The 24,121-nt window shown below is 44.8% G+C and overlaps 1 protein-coding gene across 5 annotated transcripts in view; it reads right to left on the reverse strand.

Moving 5' to 3' along the window:
* Positions 1-11,800: 11,800 nt before the first annotated feature.
* The window catches only part of NEDD4 (NEDD4 E3 ubiquitin protein ligase), a 147,107-nt gene continuing 134,786 nt past the window's right edge, over positions 11,801-24,121 (reverse strand). For all 5 annotated transcript variants that reach the window (XM_051821964.2, XM_051821966.2, XM_051821965.2 and 2 more), the window contains 5 exons: positions 19,546-19,605; positions 19,354-19,461; positions 18,607-18,703; positions 15,229-15,301; positions 11,801-14,734 (listed from right to left, as the gene is read on the reverse strand). In XM_051821964.2, coding sequence (XP_051677924.1) covers positions 14,632-14,734; positions 15,229-15,301; positions 18,607-18,703; positions 19,354-19,461; positions 19,546-19,605 — 441 coding nt within the window. In that variant the 3' untranslated portion in view covers positions 11,801-14,631. The remainder of the gene's footprint in view (positions 14,735-15,228; positions 15,302-18,606; positions 18,704-19,353; positions 19,462-19,545; positions 19,606-24,121) is intronic.

The following is a 24,121-nucleotide window of genomic DNA, read 5'->3' on the forward strand; positions in this document are numbered from 1 at the left end:
GACCAAGATTATCATTATTATTTTTCATTACAACTAGCACTACTAGATGTAGAATATTATCCTTACCTAGATCCATCCATGTGTTAGAACACATCTTCATTTGAGCGATTACTGCATTTGCTGTGATGGAGATGACATAGAATCCAGACCATCTAATTATTCTGGCATTTGCTCTTCCTATCGGGGCAAAGCACCCTGTGCAATCAGTGATGGTTGCCTGACTGTGGCTACTCAGGCTCCATTAATTCCAACTCTGACTTCTAAATCTCTGACAGACAAGGGCTGATGTTCCAATTCTCTCTTAGCTGCTGCAGTGGCTGCCACAGCACGGGAATAATCATTGAAAGAGAAGAGACAAAAATATCTTCATTGCCTTGTAACCTCTCCTTAGCTGTGAAGCGAAGTGGCCTGTCCAGCTGCCCCCCAGAGAGACTAAACACTGGAGCAGGCCTGTTTTGAGTGGAAAGCTGTAAAGGGAGTGCTACTCTGTAATAATCGCCAGTGCTATTTAAAGAGCTTACCCAGCTCCGCAGGCCTGTGGCCCCAGGAAAACACCTCTACAATGGCCTTTACCTTCTTGCCTTGCTCAGCTTGGAGCTCGAGGTCCTAGCGGAACTCACACAGGAGTCCCAGGAAGGGAGCCAAGGCTTCAATCCAGGCCAGAGCCTTCTCCTGTGCCAGGCCATGCTGGGAGGAGGGTGAGAAGACCACCTTTCCCCTGTCTCACACAGACAACTCTTGGAAGCAGGATCTATTTCCTTAGCAAAATAAAATAACATGAACAGAAATCCAAGGATCACCAGACAGTTGGTTAAAATGAATTAATGGCAACAAGTGACACTATAATTAAAATCATCCTGAATGTCTAGCATAATAAATTTTTTTATTATTTATTTATTTATTTATTTTTTGACAGGCAGAGTTAGACAGTAAAAGAGAGAGAGAGACAGAGAGAAAGGTCTTCCTTTTTCCATTGGTTCACCCCCCCCCCCCAAGTGGCTGCTATGGCCTGCGCGTTACACCGATCCGAAGCCAGGAGCCAGGTGCTTCTCCTGGTCTCCCTTGCGGGTGCAGGGCCCAAGCACTTGGGCCATCCTCCACTGCACTCTTGGGCCACAGCAGAGAGCTGGACTAGAAGAGGAGCAACCGGGACAGAATCTGGTGCCCCAACCGGGACTAGAACCCAGGGTGCTGGCACTACAGGCGGAGGATTAGCTTAGTGAGCCGCAGCACCAGCCCAGCATAATAAATTAACACAATAGATCCAGGCCTGCACAGAGCAGGTGAGTTTGTAATAGTGGGAATGAAAATGATCCTAAATGCATCAAGGAAGAATAAAACAGGATATCTGCAAAGCGACAACTAACATTTAGAAACGTGAAAAGATAGCAGACACAGACCTTAAACTCTGGAGGAAAAAGATTACCAACTGGAAATTTTTATTATCATTTGAGTAGAGGGTGAAGCCAAGATATTTTCAGAAATGTAAAGGCTCAAGCTATTTTATTCTTTCTTAGGAATTTACCCAAAGAAATGTTCTAGAAAAATAAGGAACAAATTGAGGAGGGGAAAAAAACAGAATCTAGGGAATATTGGATCCAGTCTTGGAGGGTCGTGAAGGGATCTCAGAAATTCTTGGAACAAGCAGGCCAAACTGGGGCAGGCAGACAGGACTCCCAGGAAAGGCAGTGCCAGGGACAATGCAGAGTTCATAGAACACTTGAGCTATAAAGAGTTTGGAAGTAGTTGAGGGGTGGGATAGAGGCCTATCCTACCCCTCAGAATAAACATAACAGAATAAACATAACAACATAACATAATAAACATAATAACATAACAGAATAAACATGGCAGAATAAACATAAAATACAGCAAATTAGAAATTCCTGGGGAAAAATAAAGCTTGTACAAAAGGTGGAACATCGATGACAGTGAATGTACTACTTGGAACGATACTGACCCTGACATAACAGCACGATTGTTGCTTACTGATTGTCAGCTGTTGCAATTGGAGTACAACAGTACTGGGGACCTAGGATGGTAAGAAGTAAAATAAAAGATCTAGATCATCTACAAAGCGGGAAATTCTTAATATGTACAATTGATCAACAAAGGAATTGAGGCCAAAACATTGCTTTATACACAGACATGGGAAATAGCTAAAACTCTAGGGGAAGAAATAGGGATCCAGTAGTTGCACTGATATAGGTTTCAAACTACATTATCTCCTTTATATTTTCAAATGATTTAAAGGAAATCTGAAAATCTGCAAAAAAAAAAAAAATAGTACAAGGGTTTCTCATATATCTTCCACCCATTTTACATAACCATAGATCAATGATGGGTGGCAAGGACCAACCACTGCAGCCATCACCGGCTGTAATGTACATACTAGCAGGAAACTGGCAACAGAAGCAGAGGTGGGCCTTGAACCTGGGGACATGCATGACACAAACAGTGCTTTTTTTTTTTTTTTTTTTTTTGACAGGCAGAGTTAGAGAGAAAGAGAGAAAGGTCTTCCTTCTGTTGGTTCACCCAACGGATGGCTGCTTTGGCTGGTGTGCTGCACCGATCTGAAGCCAGGAGCTAGGTGCTTCCTCCTGGTCTTTCATGAGGGTGCAGGGTCCAAGCACCTGGGCCATCCTCCACTGCACTCCCGGGCCACAACAGAGAGCTGGACTGGAAGAGGGGCAACCAGGACAGAATCCAGCGCCCCGACTGGGACTAGAACCCGGGGTGCCGGTGCCACAGGCGGAGGATTAGCCTAGTGAGCTGCGGCGCCAGCCCCAAACAGTGCTTTAACCTGTGAGCCCAACACATGGCCCTGTACCTTTAACTATGGAAGATATAGAGTGTATTTTAACGTGTTGTTGGGCTGCTCATCTCTTACACCTTTTCTTCTGGGTTCTTCTGCCTATTCTTGCATTTGTGAAGTTTAATAGCAAATTGTCTAAAACAGTGTGGTGGTATCACATCTGATTTTTAAATTAAGCTTCTAGAAAGAATAGGAGTTGTCTTTCCATTTGTTAGAAAATGCTCCTGCATCTGTCAGGACTGTCAAATTACATTTTAAAATGTACTTGTTTTTCAACCACTTCGGCAACTGTATTGCACTTTCAGGAATGTGAAACCACACTGGAAATCAAATTTGTCACATTTTCTGCAGGAGAAAGACCAACATCTTACATGCTAATCTCAGAGGGTAAGTGATGTTTTAAAAGCCTATAGCTGATTGACCAATGCCTTTGATGAAGTTTTTATCAATGTCAGCTGCAGAGGGATGCTTTGGGCAGCCAGGAAATGCCAGAGATAGGGGATTATTTTCTTTTTTGGATCTTCCTCTCAGTGCTCTGCAGGAAGCCAGATCTTTCCCACCTAAGCCATAAAATTTCTTGAGAAAGATAAACAGCTCCTCTCTTCTTGAAGAGAGGGGAAGGGGAGGCCAGCATAACTGATGGAACCAATGAGTCGAGACAGAAACTTTCAAGGATACTGGGAAAGAGAAAAAAGGAAGTGAGTACATCAGGCTTTGTAGGCAGGACAGCCAAGTCCCTATCATGGAATAATCACACGTTGTCTGTATTGCACGTACCCGCTCACCTTCCTACCCTCACACACATGCATGTAAAGGAGGCCAGAAAATAATCGACCAAGACACAGAGGAAAAAGAACTGAGACAGAACAAACACTCTGACTCAGCCACCCCAGCCAGAGAATCCTTCCCAAGCGCTCCTTAAAAATCACTGGGTGTTCAAAACGCAAAGCATCTGACACATTAGTTTTCCAATTATTTTTAAGATTCAACTATTTAGAAAATTTTACCCTTTATCGCATCTATAATTATTTTGAGACTATTCTTTACTAAAAGTCCTATTTTTAGAACCTAATAAGGTTATATGAAAAAAATGCAAATCTCGTTAGGTCCTACTGCCCATTAGTCCTAGGACTATCGATGGGCAGCACACACCAAGTTTATCGGCACCCATTCTATCTGGAGAAAGGAACGGGTAATGACTACACAACTGACACCCCAAACAGAGACGCCGCCTCCAAACCTCACCAGATCTCACGCAGGTGAAATAACTCACCTGGAGGTCAGGCACAGTGGGACGTGGGGGCGCTCGCTAGGCCTAGGCCCAAAGTTGGGCAGTTGTATGAAGCCTGGGTCAGGGGACCACCCAAAGAGGCTGACCTCACTTCTAGAGCGAGATCTGCTCCTCATTTACTGTGTGACCAAAGGCAAACCCTTGCTGTGTCTTGTTTTACCCTTCTGAGCTATCAAGTGACAATGATGATTTGTGCCCTGTGTACTTTACTGGAATGGACCAAGATGGGATGATAATGTGAGAATGCATTACAGAGAATGAAAAGCGTTATTGAAATGCGAGAGTGACTCAGTGAGTGTGGCGTCCAGCTCTCTTCACTGTCTTAATTAGGAACAATTAAACAGCTTTCGAACGTATTTGTCATGATTTTAAAAAGGCTCCCCTCAGCGGCTGAGTCACCCTTCCAGCCAGGCTGCACGTATGCTAGATCATTTTAAAGGGCTCGACAACCTGTGCTCTACCAGCTGAAACAACTCCCGACCCTCCCTCCACCTGGCCATCAGGCTTTGGAAGGAGGACAGGGCTGGCACGGGGCCGGCAGGGCAGACGGCTGTTGAGTCAAAGGGAAAAAGTTCCTGTCATTTTGGAAAAGATTCTGTAGACTCGGAGAAGTCCTATCTGTTATATTTAACTGGGGAGCCAATCTAATTACAGAAAACCTCACATGTATGTCTGTCCCATTTGGTGTAAGCATAGTTGTTCCCTGAGTTCATGCCCATGAATAGTAAGCATCTTTTGAGTAATTCAATACTTGGGAGTATTTTGCGGCATGGAGGCTGGTGAAGTGCTTCTCCTACACAAAAGCCCCAAGTGAAATCTCAAGCAGATGAGAACACAATCAGCAACCTGGGCTGCAACCATGAACACCATGCGCACACCAGGAACTCTGCTCTTGCCGAACCTTTTGGTCTTAGGCTGGCTTCAAGTAATCAGAGCCCAGGAGGGACTGGAGAGGCCCCTGGGGCTCCTTCCCAGCCTGGGGGAAGCATTTCTTTCCCCAAGTCTGTCATTTCTGGACCAGGCTTTCCCTTATTTCAGTCTCTTAGACATGGAAGGCAGAGTTCTTATTTGCTGTTAGGTTCAGGCGTGGGTGAGCAGGTGGGGGCTATCCAATTGTTCTTGAAGCTCTCTGTTCTTTCCTGCTAGGGGGGCCAGCCCAGAGGGGGTCACCTTTACCTGTTTAGGGTACTTCAGGTCACCTAGTCATTAGAGGGACCAGAGCAGTGAGGCGGCCTTCCCAGGGCCTGCCACCTGGCCTGCCCTGTCTTGGAGCTGCCAGTCTTATTGTAGGCGGTTGCTTGAGAGCACAGGCCTCTGGCGCCATCCGTGCTGAGCAGCTTGCTCCCCCCGTCTCCTTGGTGCCCCGTGAGGCTTCCCTACCTCAGCTCCCATCCCTTCTTCCTCTCTCCAAGACGTCCCCAAAGGCCCCAACACTCTCTCTCATGGTGCCTCCCCTGATTTGGTTTCTCCACCCGCCTGCCTGTCCTTATGGAAGTAACAGGGCTGTTCCTGACTTGAAGTTACACACAGGTGCAGAGATGGCCTCCCACGGCGTCCAGCCTTCCAGCACCTATGATTCGAAGGTGAAGAGTGGCGAGAGGCTCACGTCACAGGGCAGGGCAGCAAGGACAGGACATTTGGCCTGGCGCAGGGGAAGCCGGGAATGGAGCCCAGGCCATCATCAGGCTCTAGGTGTGCACACACGTTGCTAGGGGGATGGGCAGGATGGCAGCCCTGAGCTGAACCGGGCAACAGAGAGAACGGAGATCCTGGCATTTAGATGAACCTACTAAAAACTTGGTTTTAGTTAGAAAAACACTACCAAGTACGTGGCTTCTAGTCTTCCTTCAAGGACCTCCTCGGTTATTCTATGAAACACAAAATATAAAATCTACTTCTCAGCAATGGTGTTTGATTGCCTCTGCTGTCTTCGTTTGCTGCACGCTGACCATGGCCCTCTCGTGGGCTCTCAGTTGTTCGCTGGTAACTTCCAAGTTTCTACCCCCCGGTAGATGCACACGTCTGGGCCCGGGGAAGTGCTCTGATGTCACCACATTCAGAACTGGGAGCTGTGTTTCTGGCAGCCCTCATGCAGGTGCCCAGTCACGTGCTTAGGCAGCGGCCTGTGTTCCTTTGTGCCCCTCCCTTTCCAACAAGAGCCCACTTACTTCTTCCCACTTCCCCAGATCATCTCTCACCTGCACTGTGATGCTCTCAAAACCGGTGCCCGCTCCCAGCCCTGCTGCCTTTAAACAAGTAGGAAGAACCTTCTAAAGTACACACAATGGACAATGGGTCTTCAAGATGTTTATGGGAAATGCATGACTTCCAAAACAAATGTCTTTGCACCAAAACAAACTAAATTCCATTTTCCATGAATTGTTTGAAGTTCCCTCAGATTGAATCCTATCACCCTTTGGCTTGTGAAGTTTCTAATAGTTCCCCCATTTTTCCTGATGGGATCCAGGTCAGATTCTTTCCACGATTTATTTCTATGTTCTCCTACTATTTCTCCAGACCAACACAATCTCTGCCATTTCACCCACTGGGAGCAACTGATAATTATCTCCGAGGAGTTCTCGCTTAATGTCACTCTCTTTTTTCACAGGCCACACACACTGCTGAAAATTAGAGGGCTGGGTCCAGTTCAAAGGCTTCAGCTGGACCGAGCGCCCAGCCAGGAGTTCTCCATCTGCAGCCGATTAGCCCTCCTGATGGCATTTTGTTATTCTCCTTGCACCAGAAAAAAACAAACAGATGCCGCTCCCACAGCCTCTGCCTTCCCCCATGTCATAGAGGTTGGCTCCCAGGTGACCCCCTGCGACCCTGTGGAGCTCCTTCCTGGGCAGCCGCCCTCCCCTCCCTGTTGTCCTGTCTCATCACAGCCCTAGGTTTCTGGGTCTTTTTTACCCTGACAAACCGCCCCAGGCTCTGTCCCTCTCCCCTTGTCTTGGCGATGGTCTTTCAAGGTCCCAGACCCAGCTGCCTGCAGCTTCTAGGACCCTCGGTCGGTATGGGACACCTTCAGTATCGGTGCTGGGGACAACCTCAGCTTTATTTTTTTTTAATTTTTATTTATTTATTTATTTATTTTTGACAGGCAGAGTGGACAGTGAGAGAGAGAGACAGAGAGAAAGGTCTTCCATTGCCGTTGGTTCACCCTCCAATGGCCGCCACGGCCGGCGCACCGCGCTGATCCGAAGCCAGGAGCCAGGTGCTTCTCCTGGTCTCCCATGGGGTGCAGGGCCCAAGCACTTGGGCCATCCTCCACTGCACTCCCTGGCCACAGCAGAGAGCTGGCCTGGAAGAGGGGCAACCGGGACAGAATCCAGCGCCCCTACCGGGACTAGAACCCAGTGTGCCGGCACCTCAAGGCGGAGGATTAGCCTACTGAGCCGCGGCGCCGGCGACAACCTCAGCTTTAGACAGTGGCTTGCAGCAAGATTCCTGCCCTGGCTCCCACAGCTCCAGCAGCCGACTCAGGCATGACTTGGGGTTCAACCAACCTCCCTGTATTTTCGCCCAGTCTCTTACCCAAGGCTCTTCTAGTAAACATAACCCAGGTGAAAGCAGTGAGCTTGCAATGCAAGCCCAGTTCCCCTTCCAAACAGCCCACCCCCCTTATGCCTCCATAAGTTTTTGGAATTGCCAATCACTGACTATCAATTAGGAGGTGCTTGATTTTCAACATTTGGTTTTCCTCAAGGAACTTGTACCATCTCTGGGACTGCCCAGAGGGAGCAAGTTCATTTGGCACATCACCAGGTGAACAGCTTCTAGCTGTTTCTCAGTTACCTTGTGTCCAGTGAAGCACAGATCAAGGCCCATTCATTCCAGTGTCTCTGTCCAACGCTGCAGCACCAGATGCATGCGGCCATTTGAAATGTGGCCAGTGTGAGTTGACATGTCCTGTAAACCCAAGATACACTCTGGATTTTGAAGACTTAAGTGTTAAGAAGCTGAAAATTTGATAATTGATTATAGGTTGAAATGACCCTTTGGATATGAATTAGAAATTATAATTACCATTACACATCACCAATATGCCTGCTGCATAGCTCTGGACTAGCCCGTGGCTCAAAGCAAAGTCTCACAAGTCCTTACTGTACGCTATAAAGAAGGGCAGTGTTGCTGTGTATTTCTCTAGTCACCCACCTCCCTATCTCCTCAATGCCTAGATCAGTCATTAGAAGGACTTACAATAACCACCCTCCTTCCTTTTTCACATTGTCCCCAGCCAGCAATAGGGCAAGTATGCAAATTTCACCCTAGGGGCAGACACAGATATCTGAGTCCCAGTAGGGACTGAGTTAACAGAGCTTTCTCTTTTTCTCTTCTCATGCTTCTCCCGAGGAGGCAGACAGAGGATAAAACACTGCGGAATTCCTCAGAGCTTAAAACCACACACCAGCAACATCTAGTCACCAGCATTGCACCGTTATAACAAACAGCAATCCTGAAAAAGCAAACCTACTTGGCGGCTAGCCATTCATCACTGAGAACTTGGTTACCCCTTTAGAGGGCTAAACATCAGATATTTCACTGTCATCAAGTCTGGGAGAATATTTATGCTACACTTGGACCAGTGCCCAGTGACTGAGTAGTAAGAAAGTCATTAATCTGGATTGTGTTTTCAAGCCTGAATCAATGAAAATCCTGTTTAAACTGAGATTATCCTTAGTCGACGGTGCTCATTACCTCTTATTAGTTTGAGAGACACAAGAATTTCTCATTTATAAAATGTGCTTATTAAAGAAAACTCTCAGCAAGGCATGGGGTTGGCCTTGATAATAATTTTTCCTAAGAGAACTTAAATCAGGACCCAAGTAATGCACTGAAGGTCGCTCATGCACCTACAGTCCCAGCTTTGATCTCTGTTTAACTTCACAAGGAGAAAAAATGCAGCTCTGGGGTCGTGAGATTGCTCAGGAACCGTCAGTTCCTTGGGCTTCTGGAGGCCCTCCCCTGCCCTTCTCGCTGGATATTTAAAGCAGGTGTCAACACATCCATGATGAATGATTAGCAACTCTGGGCTGTGAACTGTTTTCATCCTTTCTTGGCTGTATTTGGATTTGGACCCACTTCATAACCCCAAACATGATTTCGCTAGAAAGAATACCAAACACTCAAACAGAAAAGGGCAGCTGTCTCTCTGCACAATAAGGAAGCTCCTAAGGATGAGCTGATTCTAGCTTCAGGCCAATTGAACCCTGATGCTATTGAGAAAAACCGTAAAGCAGTGGTAGTGACTCATGAATTTCTAACCGCTGAAGTTGAATTCTACGAGCTGCTGTTTATCTGTCTGGTATTTTACTGACATGAATGGAAAACCGAAGAGCACGCTACATAAGACAAAGTGCTTTTCAGGCAGAATCTATACTCTTTACCTCTCTGTCCTTTGCTTTTATCTTGCGCAGGCGGTAGGATTTTTCCAGGACCAATCCAGACGATCTGATGCCCCGCTAAATGCTGCGACTTGTGAGCGAGCGGGATGAGATCTGGCTCTGTGGCTGTTCACCCCCGGAGATCAGCCAGGTGGGCCTAGTCTAGTCAAGTAAGCCTTGGAAGGCAGAGGACTTTCTACACCAGGTGGTGGAAAAGGGCTGCAGGAGGGAAAGGAAAGCGAGATTTGCAGCGTGAGAGAGGCAGTGTTGGCTTGGAGGTGGAGCGGAGTGTAGGATGAGGAAGGTGGGTGCCATCTAGGTAAGCCATCACCTCCCCCCGCCCCCCAACGCTGAGAGGCAGCGAGGAGAGCAAGGTCTTTAGACCTACAGCCCCACGGAACCGGATTCTGCCAACAACCTGGAAGACCACGGAAGCAGGTAAGCGCCCAGCTGGCTGACGCTTGGTTTTGGTCTTGAGACCCTGAGCAGAGAGCTCAGCTGAGCCCACGAAGACGTCTGAGCCACAGAAGCGCAAGAGAATGCATGTTGTTTTTAGCTGCTGAGTTTGTAGCTATTTCTCTGTTGGACTCCATAGCTTTTCTTCTTGTTGTGGTTCCTCATCCAACGGGCTGACGAACTGTGTGGCCTCAGGTGAATTACTCCTCCTGGAGCCTATAAAACCTGCCTCACTGAGTTTTTATGAAGATTAAATGGGATCCACATAAAGTGTTTACTGGCAGACCTGGGCACTTGGCAGGCTCTCAACCAAGGTCCCTCTCCGCACGTACATTTACGGAGTCCCCAGCGTCTGCTCAAATGCAGAGCTTCCTGCACGTTATTTCAGAGCTCCAGGTTCACCGTGGGTGTTCGATGAATGTGCGCTTTATGGGCTGTCTACACAGACAGCATTCATCAGATCAAGTTCATCAGGTATTTATGTTGGGAAATGAACATACGAAAAAAGGGTACACAAACCATCCTCTGTCCGCAGGCTGCCAGGAGTTTTGTAGGAGAGAATTATGCAAAGAAGTGTAGCAGTGTCATCCATGCTGGTGTATACCCAATCGAGGAGGCTACAGTGCCCTCCCAAAACGAGTGACATCTCAGGCGGAGATGAGGGGTGCGCGTATCCCAGGCAGGGCAGGCACAGAAGTTTGTTAGGGGCTGCAAGAAGCCTGGTTTGGACAGAACGAAGGGTGCCACGGCGAGGTAGGATATGTGGTAGAGCTGATGGGTTAGGCTGGGGACACACTGCCTTCCATGCATGGGACCAGGCTTCTTCCTTCTGACTCCGGGAAGCTCCTGGGGTCTTCTGGCACTAGAGGAACTTGATCAGACTTGCACATTACAAAGGACACCCTGGTGTGTGATGCAGGGGCTTCGAGGACACTGCAGGGTCGGAGTGGTGGACACGGAGAGAGGCACCTAGGTCAGTGGCCACGCTGCACTTGCGAGGCACACACACAATCCCCTGCCCTAGATTCATCCGGGGTCCTGAGATTCTGACACCTTAGCTTAATGTCACTTGTCAAATGAATTTCTGTGGCGAGGGACAATGCATCAGGGGCTTCTGGTGTGGGAAAGGAACGGTGTGTGCTAGTTACTGTCCCCACTGTGGAACAGGGAGGGTGGAAGCTGAGGAGGCAGTGGCCTGGGCCCCAGGGCTGAAAGCTACGGTCTGGATTTTGCAGGGACACGGGGTCGTGTAAGCACCTTTCTAAGGGCGGGCTTGAGGGGGTGCAGTGTGAGTTTCCCCCTTCTACGCAGGAAACCCCTGGGGGCTGAAGGAGGGAAAGATACTCTATTTTTTTGTGTGTGTCTTTAAAATAAAGACTGGGGCTGGTGCTGTGGCATAGAGGGTAAAGCTGCTGCCTGTGGTGCCGGCATCCCATATGGGCACCAGTTGGAGTCCCGGCTGCTCCACTTCTGATCCAGCTCTCTACTATGGCCTGGGAAAGCTGTGAAGGATGGCCCGAAGCTCCTGGCTCCTGGCTCCGGATCGGTGTAGCTCTGGCTGTTGTGCCTGGGGAAGCAGCAGCAGATGGTCAGACTTCTTGGGCCCCTGCATCCACAAGGGAGACCTGGATGAAGCTCCTGGTTTGGACCGGCCCAGCTCTGGCTGCTGTGGCCATTTGGGGAGTGAACCACTGGATGGATGACCTCTCTCTGACTCTCCTTTTTTCTGCCTTTAAAATAAATAAATCTTAAAAAAAAAAAAAAAAAGTGTTAGGCATTGTGAAAAGGGCTACACTGAAAGACATCCCCTGCACACTGGCTTGGAAACATTTCTATTTAAAAATGAGTCAGAGGTTTTCTTTTAAAAATTAGAATAGAGCTTTATTTGTGAAATCCAGATTTAAAAAATTTTATAAAGTTTGCATCTGATACATTAATCTTGATATGTATTTATCATCTCGGATTTTTTTTAAAGTCAAATAGTTTATAATCAAAATGAATTGTGTTTAATACTTATATGGAATAACTTCAGCATTATAAATACATGGAAACAAATACCATTTAGATTTTGGTTATGATGCATTTGTAATATAATTTGAAGTCTGTTACAATTTTTTGAAAAGAGAAAATGTAGGCTGAAGTGATGTGCTTACAATGTCTAGAAAAATAGGATATCCTTGCTTAGTGACCAGGACCCCACTGACTCGCCAGCAGAATGCATTTGAGATATTTTTCTGTCTGGGAGGTGGGGCTGTGTGGCTGGATACTGGCTCCTTCTGGGCTGCCGGCCCACACCTGGGAGATGGAGGGAATGATGGGTTACAGTTGGGAGCTGGCAGCAGAGTGTCTGGTTCCACTCACAGCAGGTTCTTTCTGAGTAGCAGGACCAGGCATATGGGTATCTGTCGGTCAGGTGAAATGAAACCTTTGTATTTTCTCAATTTCTGGCATGTGCTGTATTTACAGACATGATATTTAAATAATCATTTGGTAAAATTCTGTTTTAACAAAAATAGTTTTCACATTCAGTTCTATGCAGGGAGTACATTTCCAAAATGAATTGCCCCATTTTAATAATACTTTGCTGATGTGGAAAACTGAATGCTGACGGTCAGATCCACGTGGAGACACAGAGAGGTACACACACACACACGGGCATGTGCGGCAGGCATGCTCCCGCTTCCTTGTCTATCAGAAGTCCTTTCCGTTTTAAAGGAGGCGATTCTTCCTAGGGGCACAGGCAGCCTGCACTCCTGATGCGACCAAATCTAACGGCCAGTCCTGTACAGAGCTTTTCCCACATCTCCTCTCTTGGGAACTTACAACACGCGAGTTTTGACGATAAGGGTGGGCGTGGATACTTTCACTTGACAAATGAAGAGACAGGAGCCCAGAGAGGTTACAAAACTTGCTTCTGTTGACACAGGTATAGGTGAACAGCCAGAAGGACACCTGGCGGACGTACCTGAACGCTGGCGGACACTGCTGAAGACACTCACGCGGGGTGCGTGGATCCATGGATTGCCTTCCCTAAACCAAGCTGAGGCTGTGGCGTCTGCAAAGTGGTTTTGCCACAGCCACAGTGCAGCTCTCTACCAGGTGCTAATGGGTACTCACCATATTATACTCCAACAAACTGAAGCCAGTAATAGCCAGAAGTACTTTTTGCAGTTTTCACAGAGCATATACATGTAATTCAGATGATTCATAACATATATTTACAATTTTTCCTAAACCACCAAGATATATTGAGAAATAGGTTTAATTTTTTAAGAGCATCCGCTAAGTAATCATGTAAATCCCAGGATGAAACTCACGGAATCCTGGCGCACTCTATCCTTGCAGGTGCACAGTGTCCTTTTGGCCTCGTTCTGTCACCCCTACTTTCAACTAGTCACAAATTCATTTACGCATTTCTGAGTTCCTTGAGGATGAGAACTGAACTGGGTTTCTCTGAAGCTAACAACTCTGACCTCCAGGGCCTGGCACAGCGCTACGGGCATGGCAGGCATTCGGTAAATGTTTGTTGAACGCATGGGCGTGTCTTTCTGTACTTCAATTCAGTTAAAGCGGAATTCTCCCTGTAGCCTTTTGCCTAGAGTTTTGGACTTGTAATGAAACATCATCATTTTCATAGTAAACAGTGTCTTAAAAAGCTAAGAAATATGGTAACAAATTTAACACAAATTATGCATTACAACTACTCTTTGGTTATTTTTAATAAGGTATTTGGTTTTTTTTTACTAAAGTGATACTAAAAATATAAAAATGCAACTACAGAAATTAGCTTAACCTGTAAACACAATAAACCCTGTAAACATATATTTACTACATAATTGTGCAAGTGTAAAGAATGACTACTAAAGGCAAATTCTTGCTATACATTTAACTTAGTTCTTCAAGTCATATTTAGAAATACTGCTTCATAGAGCTTTAATGTTCAAAGGAATTCTAACTACATGAAAACATGAAAAAATAATGGCTATATCAAAGAACCATATGCTATAAAGGCAAGAGAAAGGCATTAATACTTTTCACCCATTGCAAATAAGAATTTGCTTCACATGTCTCATGAGCCACCTTGTTTAGTAAAACTGCCTATTAACACAAGCCAAATACTTTTACAGTGAAGTAAACAATTTTTTGCAAGTGAGTCAGTTGACTAAAAATATAGGTAATGCACTTTCCAAGTTTTTTTTTTTTTTCCTAAAAATCTGGGCAGTAAGGTGCATAAGGCAGGGCTACAAAATAATAAATAGCTATGAATAGCAGTAAATATATTGTAGTTTACTCAATATTAAAGCATCCTCCCCCCATTTTAGGTTTCCTTTTCAAAAAGCATCAAACTTTTCACACATGACAGTTATCACAAATATTTCACAGTTATAATTTCAGTAGTTTAAGAAAGAACTGCCTGGCAAATACTGTAAAAGAGGTAAATGTTAAGGACAAAACTCACTGTTTCAGGCACACAAGGACTTAGATCCTATAGCGTGACCTCTAAAGATAGAATGCAACAACTGTGTCTGTGCAACACACTGAGTGATTGAAATAATGGTATAGTTGTCATACTATTTATTCTAATGATGATTTTCTCCAACCAGCGGCCAACTTTTAGTAGTTCCCTGGAAAATTCTGCTTATAAAACTGCGACAGTAAAAACACCATAGATGGTTATTTGTACTCTAATCAACTCCATCAAAACCCTGAGTGTTTTCAATGGCCATCTGAAGCTTATCCCATAATTCTTCAAAGGACTCATAGGGTGGCAAATCCAAGCGATTAAAGCTGAAAGAACAGAGAGGGACTGGTTAGGAAGGACACTGACAAAGCAAGCATCATGACGAGCAGGTTTCAACAACAGCAACAGATGCCTGCTCACCAGGGGTAGGAATGGCCTCCAGGCATGGGCCCTCCCCAGGACTCCTGGGTAGGGTTCTCCCACTTTCACCTTGACTTCCAAATATCTGGGTCTCACTGCCATGTTAGCCTCCCAGGGGGCATCTTCTAGCTCTCTTGGGATAGTCCATCACTCAGGCAATAGAGGCAACCTACAATCAACACTTAGACGGCCTCTCCGATGTTCAGCTACTTGGACTTTGAGCCCAGGTCTACCTGGTAAAGAACCACTGTACCTGGTTTAGTGTCACTGACTCTTCCTCACCCATGGCTGCCAGCCACACAGCCCCAGAGGGAGCTAGACCCACCCTACCTAGGCTAACAGCAGGAAGAACTTGGTTCTGTGAGGACACGTTGGACCGTGAGGCTCAGCAACTGCTTACCAGGTATGAGCCCTTGGCAATTTTTCGGGGGTACCCCACTGTTCAACTGTGAACGACTGTGGTCCATTTGAGCCTGTAAGGAAGAAGAGTTTCTCTAGTTTCATTGACTCCACCAGGAATAAACATTTCAAAACCCATTTTTCCAAATGTAGAACCCAGACATCGAGGAAACTAATCTGGCTTTTTTTTTTACTTCCAGAGAAATGAAGCCTGTTCCGGGCTTGACAGCTTCATCATGTGGCCAGGAGGCGACGGTCCCTCATCTGCCATGCCATCTGCGGCCACCGTGGCACCCTGTGCCTGGTGTGGTAGGGCTGATGATGCTCTGGCCATTTCCTAGTGCGGTATACAATTCCATTTACATATACAACTTCCTTCATAGGCTCATGGAGAACATGAGCATTTTCTTTTTGAGTTACACTGGAAATAGCTTTACTTTTTTTTTTCCTGATTAAGTAACTACTATTAAAAATATTTAAAGTGCTAGAGTGAAACATAGGAAAGATGGGGCAGATGTTTGGCACAGTGGTTAAGTTCTGACTTGGGACAGCTGCATCTGCAGCTGGAGTGCCTGGTTGCAGTCTTGGCTACTCCACTTCCGATCCGGTTTCCTGATACTGTGGACCCTGGTGTGCAGCAGAGGATGGCCCAAGCGCTTGGGTCCCTGCTACCCATGTGGGAGACCCAGATGGAGTTCTGGGCTCCTGGCATCAGCCTGAAGACATATAGGGAATGAGCCAGCCAATGGGAGATCTCTGTCTCTGTCTTTCAAATAAAATAAAAATGTAGAAAAAAATCTCAACTCTAACCATGGACTCTGGGTAAATACTGTGTCCTGAATCATTCTGTGCAAGTGATCATATTATACAGTCTACATTTTTCTTTTATTATGGACATTTTTAGAAATTTTTTTTCCCTTCAAAGTTTCCATTTAGCTCCTCCTCTTCTAATCCTCAACATCCCCCAACCACCATGTAATCGATGTTGACAACCCAATCCATAACTTTCCATACTCCTCTTCGTGTTTTATAATTATACCCAAATGTGAATGTGTATGTATAGCTGCCAGAACACTAAAAACATTTAATATTCCCATTATTAACAGTTTCTCAAAAGCATAACTTTTCACACATTACTCATTATAATTATGTTCACAGTTAAAGTTTCAGTCTCTCATCATTTTCCATAATATGAAATCATATTGTACATATTTCTCTAATGATTCTTAGACCTAAACAACCAACTGTGAATACTCCAAGTCAACTGATTAAAAACTTCATAAACCTTTTGTTACTTACTGGCTACACCATATTGAACTGTAATGTTAACATGCTGAAACAACTTCTACTTTCTGGAAATACATAAAAATGAGGATTTATAGTCTAACACAACTCTGGCTCCACGTGTGGAATATTTCCTCCAAATTTTAGACAGTTCATGAATCCAGGGAATGGGTGTGGCCTGGTGTTGCACGAAAGAGGAAAGTGGAGTTAGAGAGGCACAGGGGCATGTTTGCCCTGCCTTGATTGTCTCTAACTGGCCAGAGAAGCTGAAGGAAGGGGTGTAAAATGAAACCATTAAAGACACAAAGCCTAAGAAATCCAATTAGCAAAGAAAACAGTGAATTGGTTAGTGGCAAATCTAACCACTGTGTCACCAGAGGCGGACAAGTGGGCGCTGCTGACAAGTGCTACAAGCACATATAAATGAAGTTTCACAGGGGACCAGGTTTGCCTGGGAGGACAGAGAGGGACTGAGCACTCCTTCCAGATAGTGACAGATTCTTCTGAATGGAAAATTCAGCTTAGGCTACCTGAGCAGCAGTTCCCAACAACCTTTTTTTTTTTTTTAAAGATTTATTTACTTATTTGAAAGGCAGACATACAGAAACAGAAGGAGGTAGGAGGGAAGAGAGGTCTTTCATCCACTGGTTCACTCCCCAAATGGCTGCAACGGCTGGGGCTGATCTGAAGCAAGAAACTGGGTGGTTCTTCTGGGTTTCCCACGTGGGTGCAGGGGCCCAAGCATTTGGGTCATCATCCGCTGCTTTCCCAGGTGCATTAGCAGGGAGCTGGACCAGAAGTGGAGCATTCAGGACTCGAACTGCAGCCCATATGGGATGCCGGCCTTGCAGCCGGAGGTTTAATCTTCTATGCCCCAGTGCCGGCCCCTGACCTTATTTACTGTTGAGTAGGACTTCAACTTCAGCTATACCTTTTTTATAAGATTTGTTGTTGCTATGTTTAAAAGCAAGTAATGTCACTGCAGTAAACAGAATATTAACCAATGTGAGAAAAGTTGCTGTAATCTATATTGGAAACAGCAGGTTTTTTTTTTTTTTTTTTTTGAAAAAAGAGAACTCTCTATGTGACTCTTGGAAAATAATTTGACAGATATACAGAATTTCACTTTATAGAAAAGCTGCACTGACACTAACTTTTGCATATTAAGAGATAACGTTCACACTTGTCCCAGTTCTGCTACTTCCCCCCAAAAATGAGGAATAGTAGCCCAAGGAGATTCTCCACTCCCCAACTCCCACCACAAAAGTAAAATATCTGTGATCAAGTAAGGTTTGGAAATTCTGCCTTTTGTTTTCTGTTTCTCTCTCTCTCTCTCTTTCTTTTCTTTTCTTTTTTTTTTTTTTTTTAATATAGTCGAGGTCTGAACAAGTCTTGAAGAAGTCTATTTAACTAATGTTTAGCCCAGCATTTCCCCAACTGTATTCTACTATGATATCCTTTGTTTTTCTGCAGTACACTTACTAAGATTCTGTGGAAGTTTAAATGCTCCCTTGAACTATCCTCTTAGAAGTAATGATTTTTTTTGTAATGGGAGCAGGATTTAGAATTCAAGAATGAAGGGGCAGGCAGCAGTTTAGAAACTGCTGGGGATGCCTGCATCCCACACTGGAATGCCTGGACTAGCGTCCAAGCTGAGCTTCTGATTCGTGGTGGGAGGCAGCAGGTTAAGGATAAAGCACTTGGGTTCCTGTCACCTGCATAGGAGACCTGGGTGCAGTTAGGGCTCCTAGATTTGGTCGGGCCCAGCCCTGGCTGATGTGGGAGTGAAACAGCAGATGGAAGGTCTTGTTCTTATATGTCTGCCTAAAATCAATAAAAGTAAATAACAACAAAATAAAATTCAATGATGGAAAGTATCTCAAACCATTTCACACTTCCAGTTTTTTTCCTTCACCTGATTAGAAGCTGTGAAGATGGATACATTTTGGCCGACTTCAATGTACTCATGATATCATTTGAAAGCTTTTTATTAAGCTGAACGCTAGCATAAATGACGGGAGCCCGAAGACTAACTCACCATGACAAAGACACTTAGCACTGTTCCATTTAAAAATAACTTGCAGAAAATCCTTACCATATAGTTCAGCAAATCCATTCATAGGCACACGGGATGTGCCAGTAACAAACTGAAGTAATCTTATTCTTTTCTCCGAATCCATCATTAAAACAGCCTGAATCAGAGAAAAACATTTGGAGAATGGCATGGGAAAGAAGTTGAAAAAATCTGCCTTCAGAATTTAGTTAGAGGATTAGTAATCATTTGCTGAATCTGCATGTTTCTTTTAAATTTGTCTTTATGAGTTGTTTATAAAGTTCTTGAAAACTTTATATCTAAGACTATATGGCAGAACTCTTTAAAATGGGATTATAGCCTAATGAATTGATAAAAATTTCTCTTCAGATGTGAGTCGTGGCTTTTTACGAATTGTATTTATTGGTGTTTATTGGTATCCTGCAGTGCCACCCGCACTTCTCTCTAAGACAGAAAGGCAGCCGTGCAGGTGTCACCAAGAACACACTGCAGGTTACTACAGTGCTCCTGAGAGCCTCCTCTCTAGGAAGAAACTATGTGAACATCTCTCCCTTATCGACCCTTGGTACATCTGGACACTGTATTTATGCATCTCTAAATATGTATGCAAGTGGGGACCATATCCAGAAGGTGTATGACACAGTATAAAATTCAAGATAATTTTTGTTGGGCTATATATTTTTCCTGCATTATCTATATATCATCAACGCATACAGTTAATCGAGAGTTGACTTAAATAAGATCGAATTTGTCAAAAAGTATTTTACAAAAATCAAAGTTTCCAATTACCTTCCAAAACCACTGTATCACTTGATGACTGCTGCTGTAGCCATTTTTATACTTCGTATGTTCTCTCCAGTCATTCACATCCACGTCTCCCAGGCCGCACATAAGAAGCTACACAGTAAGAAATATCAGACTTCAACAAGGACAGTAATGGGTACACCATTCCTGTTTTAACATAAAAATAGTATTTCTTACCTCTAGTTCATTTTCATCGAAAATTTTAATGAGATCCTGTGGTATCAGTTCAAAAAATCCCTAGTAGAGGAGAAAATTTGTAAACCTGATTAGCTTCTGGATGCCGCTGGAGGGACCCCACATCCACGTAAAGGTGCTTTAGCTACTGCTAAAGATCCAAAGGCTCTGTACTGAGACCTCACTGCAGCGAACCCAAACGTATGCGTCCCCAGTCAGAGCCCGTCTCCCTTTATTTCCTCACAGTGGCTATTTTAAAGCTTCCTCACACCTCCCTTTTTGACCACAGATCATTTCTACCTGGAAAAGAAAACTGAGGCACTCGGCCGAGCGGGGGCGCCCTCAGCTGGGCGCATGCCCACGTACCCCACCCAGCTCCACAGCTGCGGAGACAGCGGCCGGAGCGCCCCCAGGGCTTCCTCAGGGCGCTTCCCTCTCCATACCGCCTCACACATTTACATTTGTGCAAGCCCTGTCTGCTTTAAAAACAAAACACAAAAGCCAGCACCTCCCTACCTTCTTCCCGTGGCTGCTGAACTGGTCTCGTCCTCGCCTAATTCACTTCACATACCCCGGCCAGAATGACCTGGCTGAAATGTGCACAGAACCCAGGCAGTTCGCCCTTGGAATGGCCTTTAATGCTGCCCTCCCTCCCTCCCCTGGACTTAGAGAAACTCCACTGCTTAGCCATTCTGCTTGTTCCTTTTCACCAGAATCCTCTAAGCCAGCATCCTAAGATGCCTGCAACCCTCTCCAGTACGCCTACAGCTGTCCTCCTGCCACATTCCACCCTGCGGCTCCCTCAGCCGGGCGTGGCGTTTCCCTTTCTCTCTTCTGTGTGGTGGACAGGTGCCTGGGCCGTCCGTGTCCCTTCCTCTAACCTGTCGCTGCTCTGGTTTGCACCTCACTAGTACCTGACACTAGCTGCTGTGCGTTTCCGGTGTTACCTAAGCTCCTTGAATACAGGACCTTTGCTTCTCTATGGAGCACAGTACCGCACCAGGCAGAGTGCTCAAGATTTTTGATGAAGAAAGCAGTGATACATGAGAAGTCTTCAGAATTTTATAGAAAATGTTAATTATGAAAACATGATGCATAGATTTTAATCTTTTTTTGCATTCAACTTGTAATAACTTGTTAGAACACAAAGGAAATGGATCAATCTGAGGCACTAAGGATAAGAATAGTTTGAAAAGAGCTCTTATCAGAGCAATACAAAGCAAAGACAAACATCAAATGGGCCGGTGCCGCTGCACAGCAGGTTAAGCTGCCAGCTGCAGTGTGGTACCCCATATGGGTGCTGATTTGTGTCCCAGCCTGCTCCACTTCCTTTCCAGTTCCCTGCTAATGACCTGGGAAAGCAGTAGAGGATGGCCCAAGTGCTTGGGCCCCTGCCACCCATGTGGGAGACTCGGAAGAAGCTCCTGGCTCTGGCCTGACCCACCCATGGCTGTTGTGGCCATTTGGGGAGTGAACTAGCAGATAGAAGTTCTCTCTTTGTCTCTCTGTAACTCTGCCTTTCAGATAAATAAGTAAAGAAATCTTTAAACAATAACAACAACAAGCAAAAAATCCAAAACCTCATCAAACTTATGGTGAAGTGTGGTGGCAGAATAGTGGAATCATTGATGCTTTACAGAAAGTTTGCAGGGACTAAGCCCCAAATAAGTTAGCACTTTAGAAATGGATGTAATTCATCTTCACACGGGACAGAATGGGTTTGACGAAACCTCTAACAGCAGAGCATCCATGCCACCTTGCAAGGAAAAAATTAATCTGTTCATGCCCTCACTGAAGAGGACTGGCAATTAACAGCAGAAACAATAACCGACACCATGGATGCCCCGACTGGTTCAGCTTCTACAATTCTGACCGCAAAATTAAAGTGAGGCCAACTTTCTGCTCGATAGGTGCTAAAATGCTGCACCCAGATTGGCCACAGACAGGAGAAGAGATTTCAATGAAACTGTAAACATGGGGGATGAAGATCCTGAAGAATTTCTTAGAAGAACTATATGGGAGATAAAACATGATTTTACCAGTGTGACCTTAAAGACAATGCACAAACTGATGGCCACCAAGACATTCTTCTCAGATCTAGAAAAAAAAGATGCTAAATTCATATGGAAACACAAGAGACCCTGAATAGCTAATACAATCTTAAAATAACAAAAACAAAGCCAGAGACATCACAATACCAGATTTCAAGATGTACTACAGGGAAGTTATAATCAAAACAGCCTGGTTCTGGCACAAAAGTAGACATACAGACCAATGTTAACAGAACAGAAACCCCAGAAATCAATCCATGCATCTAAAACCAACTAATCTTTGACAAAGGAGCTAAAAAATCAATCCCTGGAGAAAGGACACTCTCTTCAACAAAAGATGCTGGGAGAAATGGATCTCTGCATGCAGAAGTATGAAATAAGACCCCTACCATACACCTTACACAAAAATCCACTCTGAAGGGATCAAGGAGCTAATCTAGGACCTGATAGAGGAAAACATTGGCATAGGCAGAGATTTCCTAGAAAAGACCCCAAAATAAAAGCAATAAAAGCAAAAACAGACAAATGGGATTACATCAAGCTAAGATGCTTCTGCACTACAAAGGAAACACTCAACAAAGAGCAACTGAAAAAATCAATAAAATATTTGCAAACAATACAACTGATAAAGGATTAATATTCATAATCTATAAAGAGCTCAACAACAAATAATCCAGTTAAGAAAAGGGGTAAGAACATGAAGAGACATTTTTCAAAGGATGGAATTCAAATGGCCAACAGACACATGAGAAAATGCTCAGGATCACTAGCCACAGAACATGCAAATCAAAACCACAGTGAGGTTTCACCTCACATCAGCTAGAATAATGGCTATCATCCAAAAATCAAAAAACAATGCTGGTGAGGATGTGGGGAAAAAGGTGCTCTGACTCACTGTTGGGAATGTAACTAGTACAGCCATCTGGGAGACAGGATGGAGATTCCTCAGGAACCTAAAAATAGATCTACCATATGACCCAGCCATCCTATTCCTGGGAATTTACCCAAATTACATGGAATCAACATGAGAACGAGTTATCTGTGCCCTCATGTTTATAGCAGCTCAATTCACAATAGCTAAGATATGGAATCAACCTAGATGTCCATCAACTGATAACTGTATAAAGTAAGTGTGGTAAATATATACTGTGGACTACTATTCAGCCATAAAAAAAATGAAATCCTGTCTTTTGAACAAACAAAATGGATGCAACTGGAAACCATTATGCATAGTGAAATAAGACAGTCCCAAAAAGATGTATCATATGTTTTCCCTAATTTGTGGTAACTAATATACAAAGTATAAAAAATGTAATGTACATGACTAAAATTGACGAGATTTGATGTTTATAGCCCTTGTCTATACTCTTGAGGAACACTGGTTTTTCTACTTACTACTCGCTGAATTATTTATTTAGTGGAGGACTAAGCCTGTCATTATAAATAAACTGAAGGTATGTCATTGTAAAACATAAAAGAAAAGGAAGGAGGGTGGGAGCAGGGGCAGGAGGCAGCGTAGGGCAGGAAGTATCATTAGGCTCTTAAGCCTGTACATATGAAATACATGGAATTTGTTTACCTTATGTAAGTCAAATTAACAAAAGAGGTGGAAAGGGCCCATTTAAAGCAAAAGCGGGGTCCCTGCCACCCACGTGGGAGACTCAGATTAAGCTGGGACCCAGACTTTGGCAAGGGTAGGCTGGTTGAGAGCACAGGTCTTGGTGACATTTTTTTGGATGTTCAAAGCATTCTGCTTGTTGACTTTCTGGAGGGTCAAAGGACAGTAACAGATGCTGATTCTGAGAGTGTTTTGAGAAAGTCAGTTAGAGCCTTAGCAGAAACGTGCTGGGAAGCTTCTCCAGCGAGCCTGTCTCCACCATGACAATGCTCCTGCCTTCCATGACGATGCTCCTGCAAGGGCAGTTCTTTGAGAGTTTCCACGGGAAACCATCAGGCATCCACTTAACAGTCCTGATTTGGCTCTTTGTTTCCTAATCTTAAAATGTGTTTAAAGGGCACCTACTTTTCTTCAGTTAATAATATAAAAAGCAAGTCTGCACTGACATGGTTGAGTTTAAGGACTCGCAGTTCTTTAAGGATGACTAAATGGTTGCTGTCATCTGTTACAAACTAGATAGAACTTGTATTGAGAAAGAAAGTTTTGGGGCTGACATTGTGGCACAGTGGGTTAAGCCTCCACCTGTGATGCCAGCATCCCATGTGGGCACTGGTTCAAGACCCAGCTTTTCACACTTCTGATCCGGCTCCCTGCTAATGCACTTTGGAAGCAGCAGAAGGTGACCCAAGTGCTTATGTCTCTGCACCCATGTGGGAGGCCTGGAAGAAGCTCCTGGCTCCTGGCTTCTGCCTGGACCAGTCATGGCTGTTTTGCTATCTGGGGAGTGAACCAGTGGATGGAAGATCTCTCTCTCCCCGCCTCCCCTTTCTCACCTTCTTCCCTTCCCCCTCCTCTCTCTGTAGTTCTGCCTTTCAAATAAAATAAAAACCAAAGTTTTAAAAATTAAAAT

This window comes from Oryctolagus cuniculus, chromosome 12 (genome assembly GCF_964237555.1).
Source record: "Oryctolagus cuniculus chromosome 12, mOryCun1.1, whole genome shotgun sequence".
In the NCBI taxonomy this organism is placed as follows: Eukaryota; Metazoa; Chordata; class Mammalia; order Lagomorpha; family Leporidae; genus Oryctolagus; species Oryctolagus cuniculus.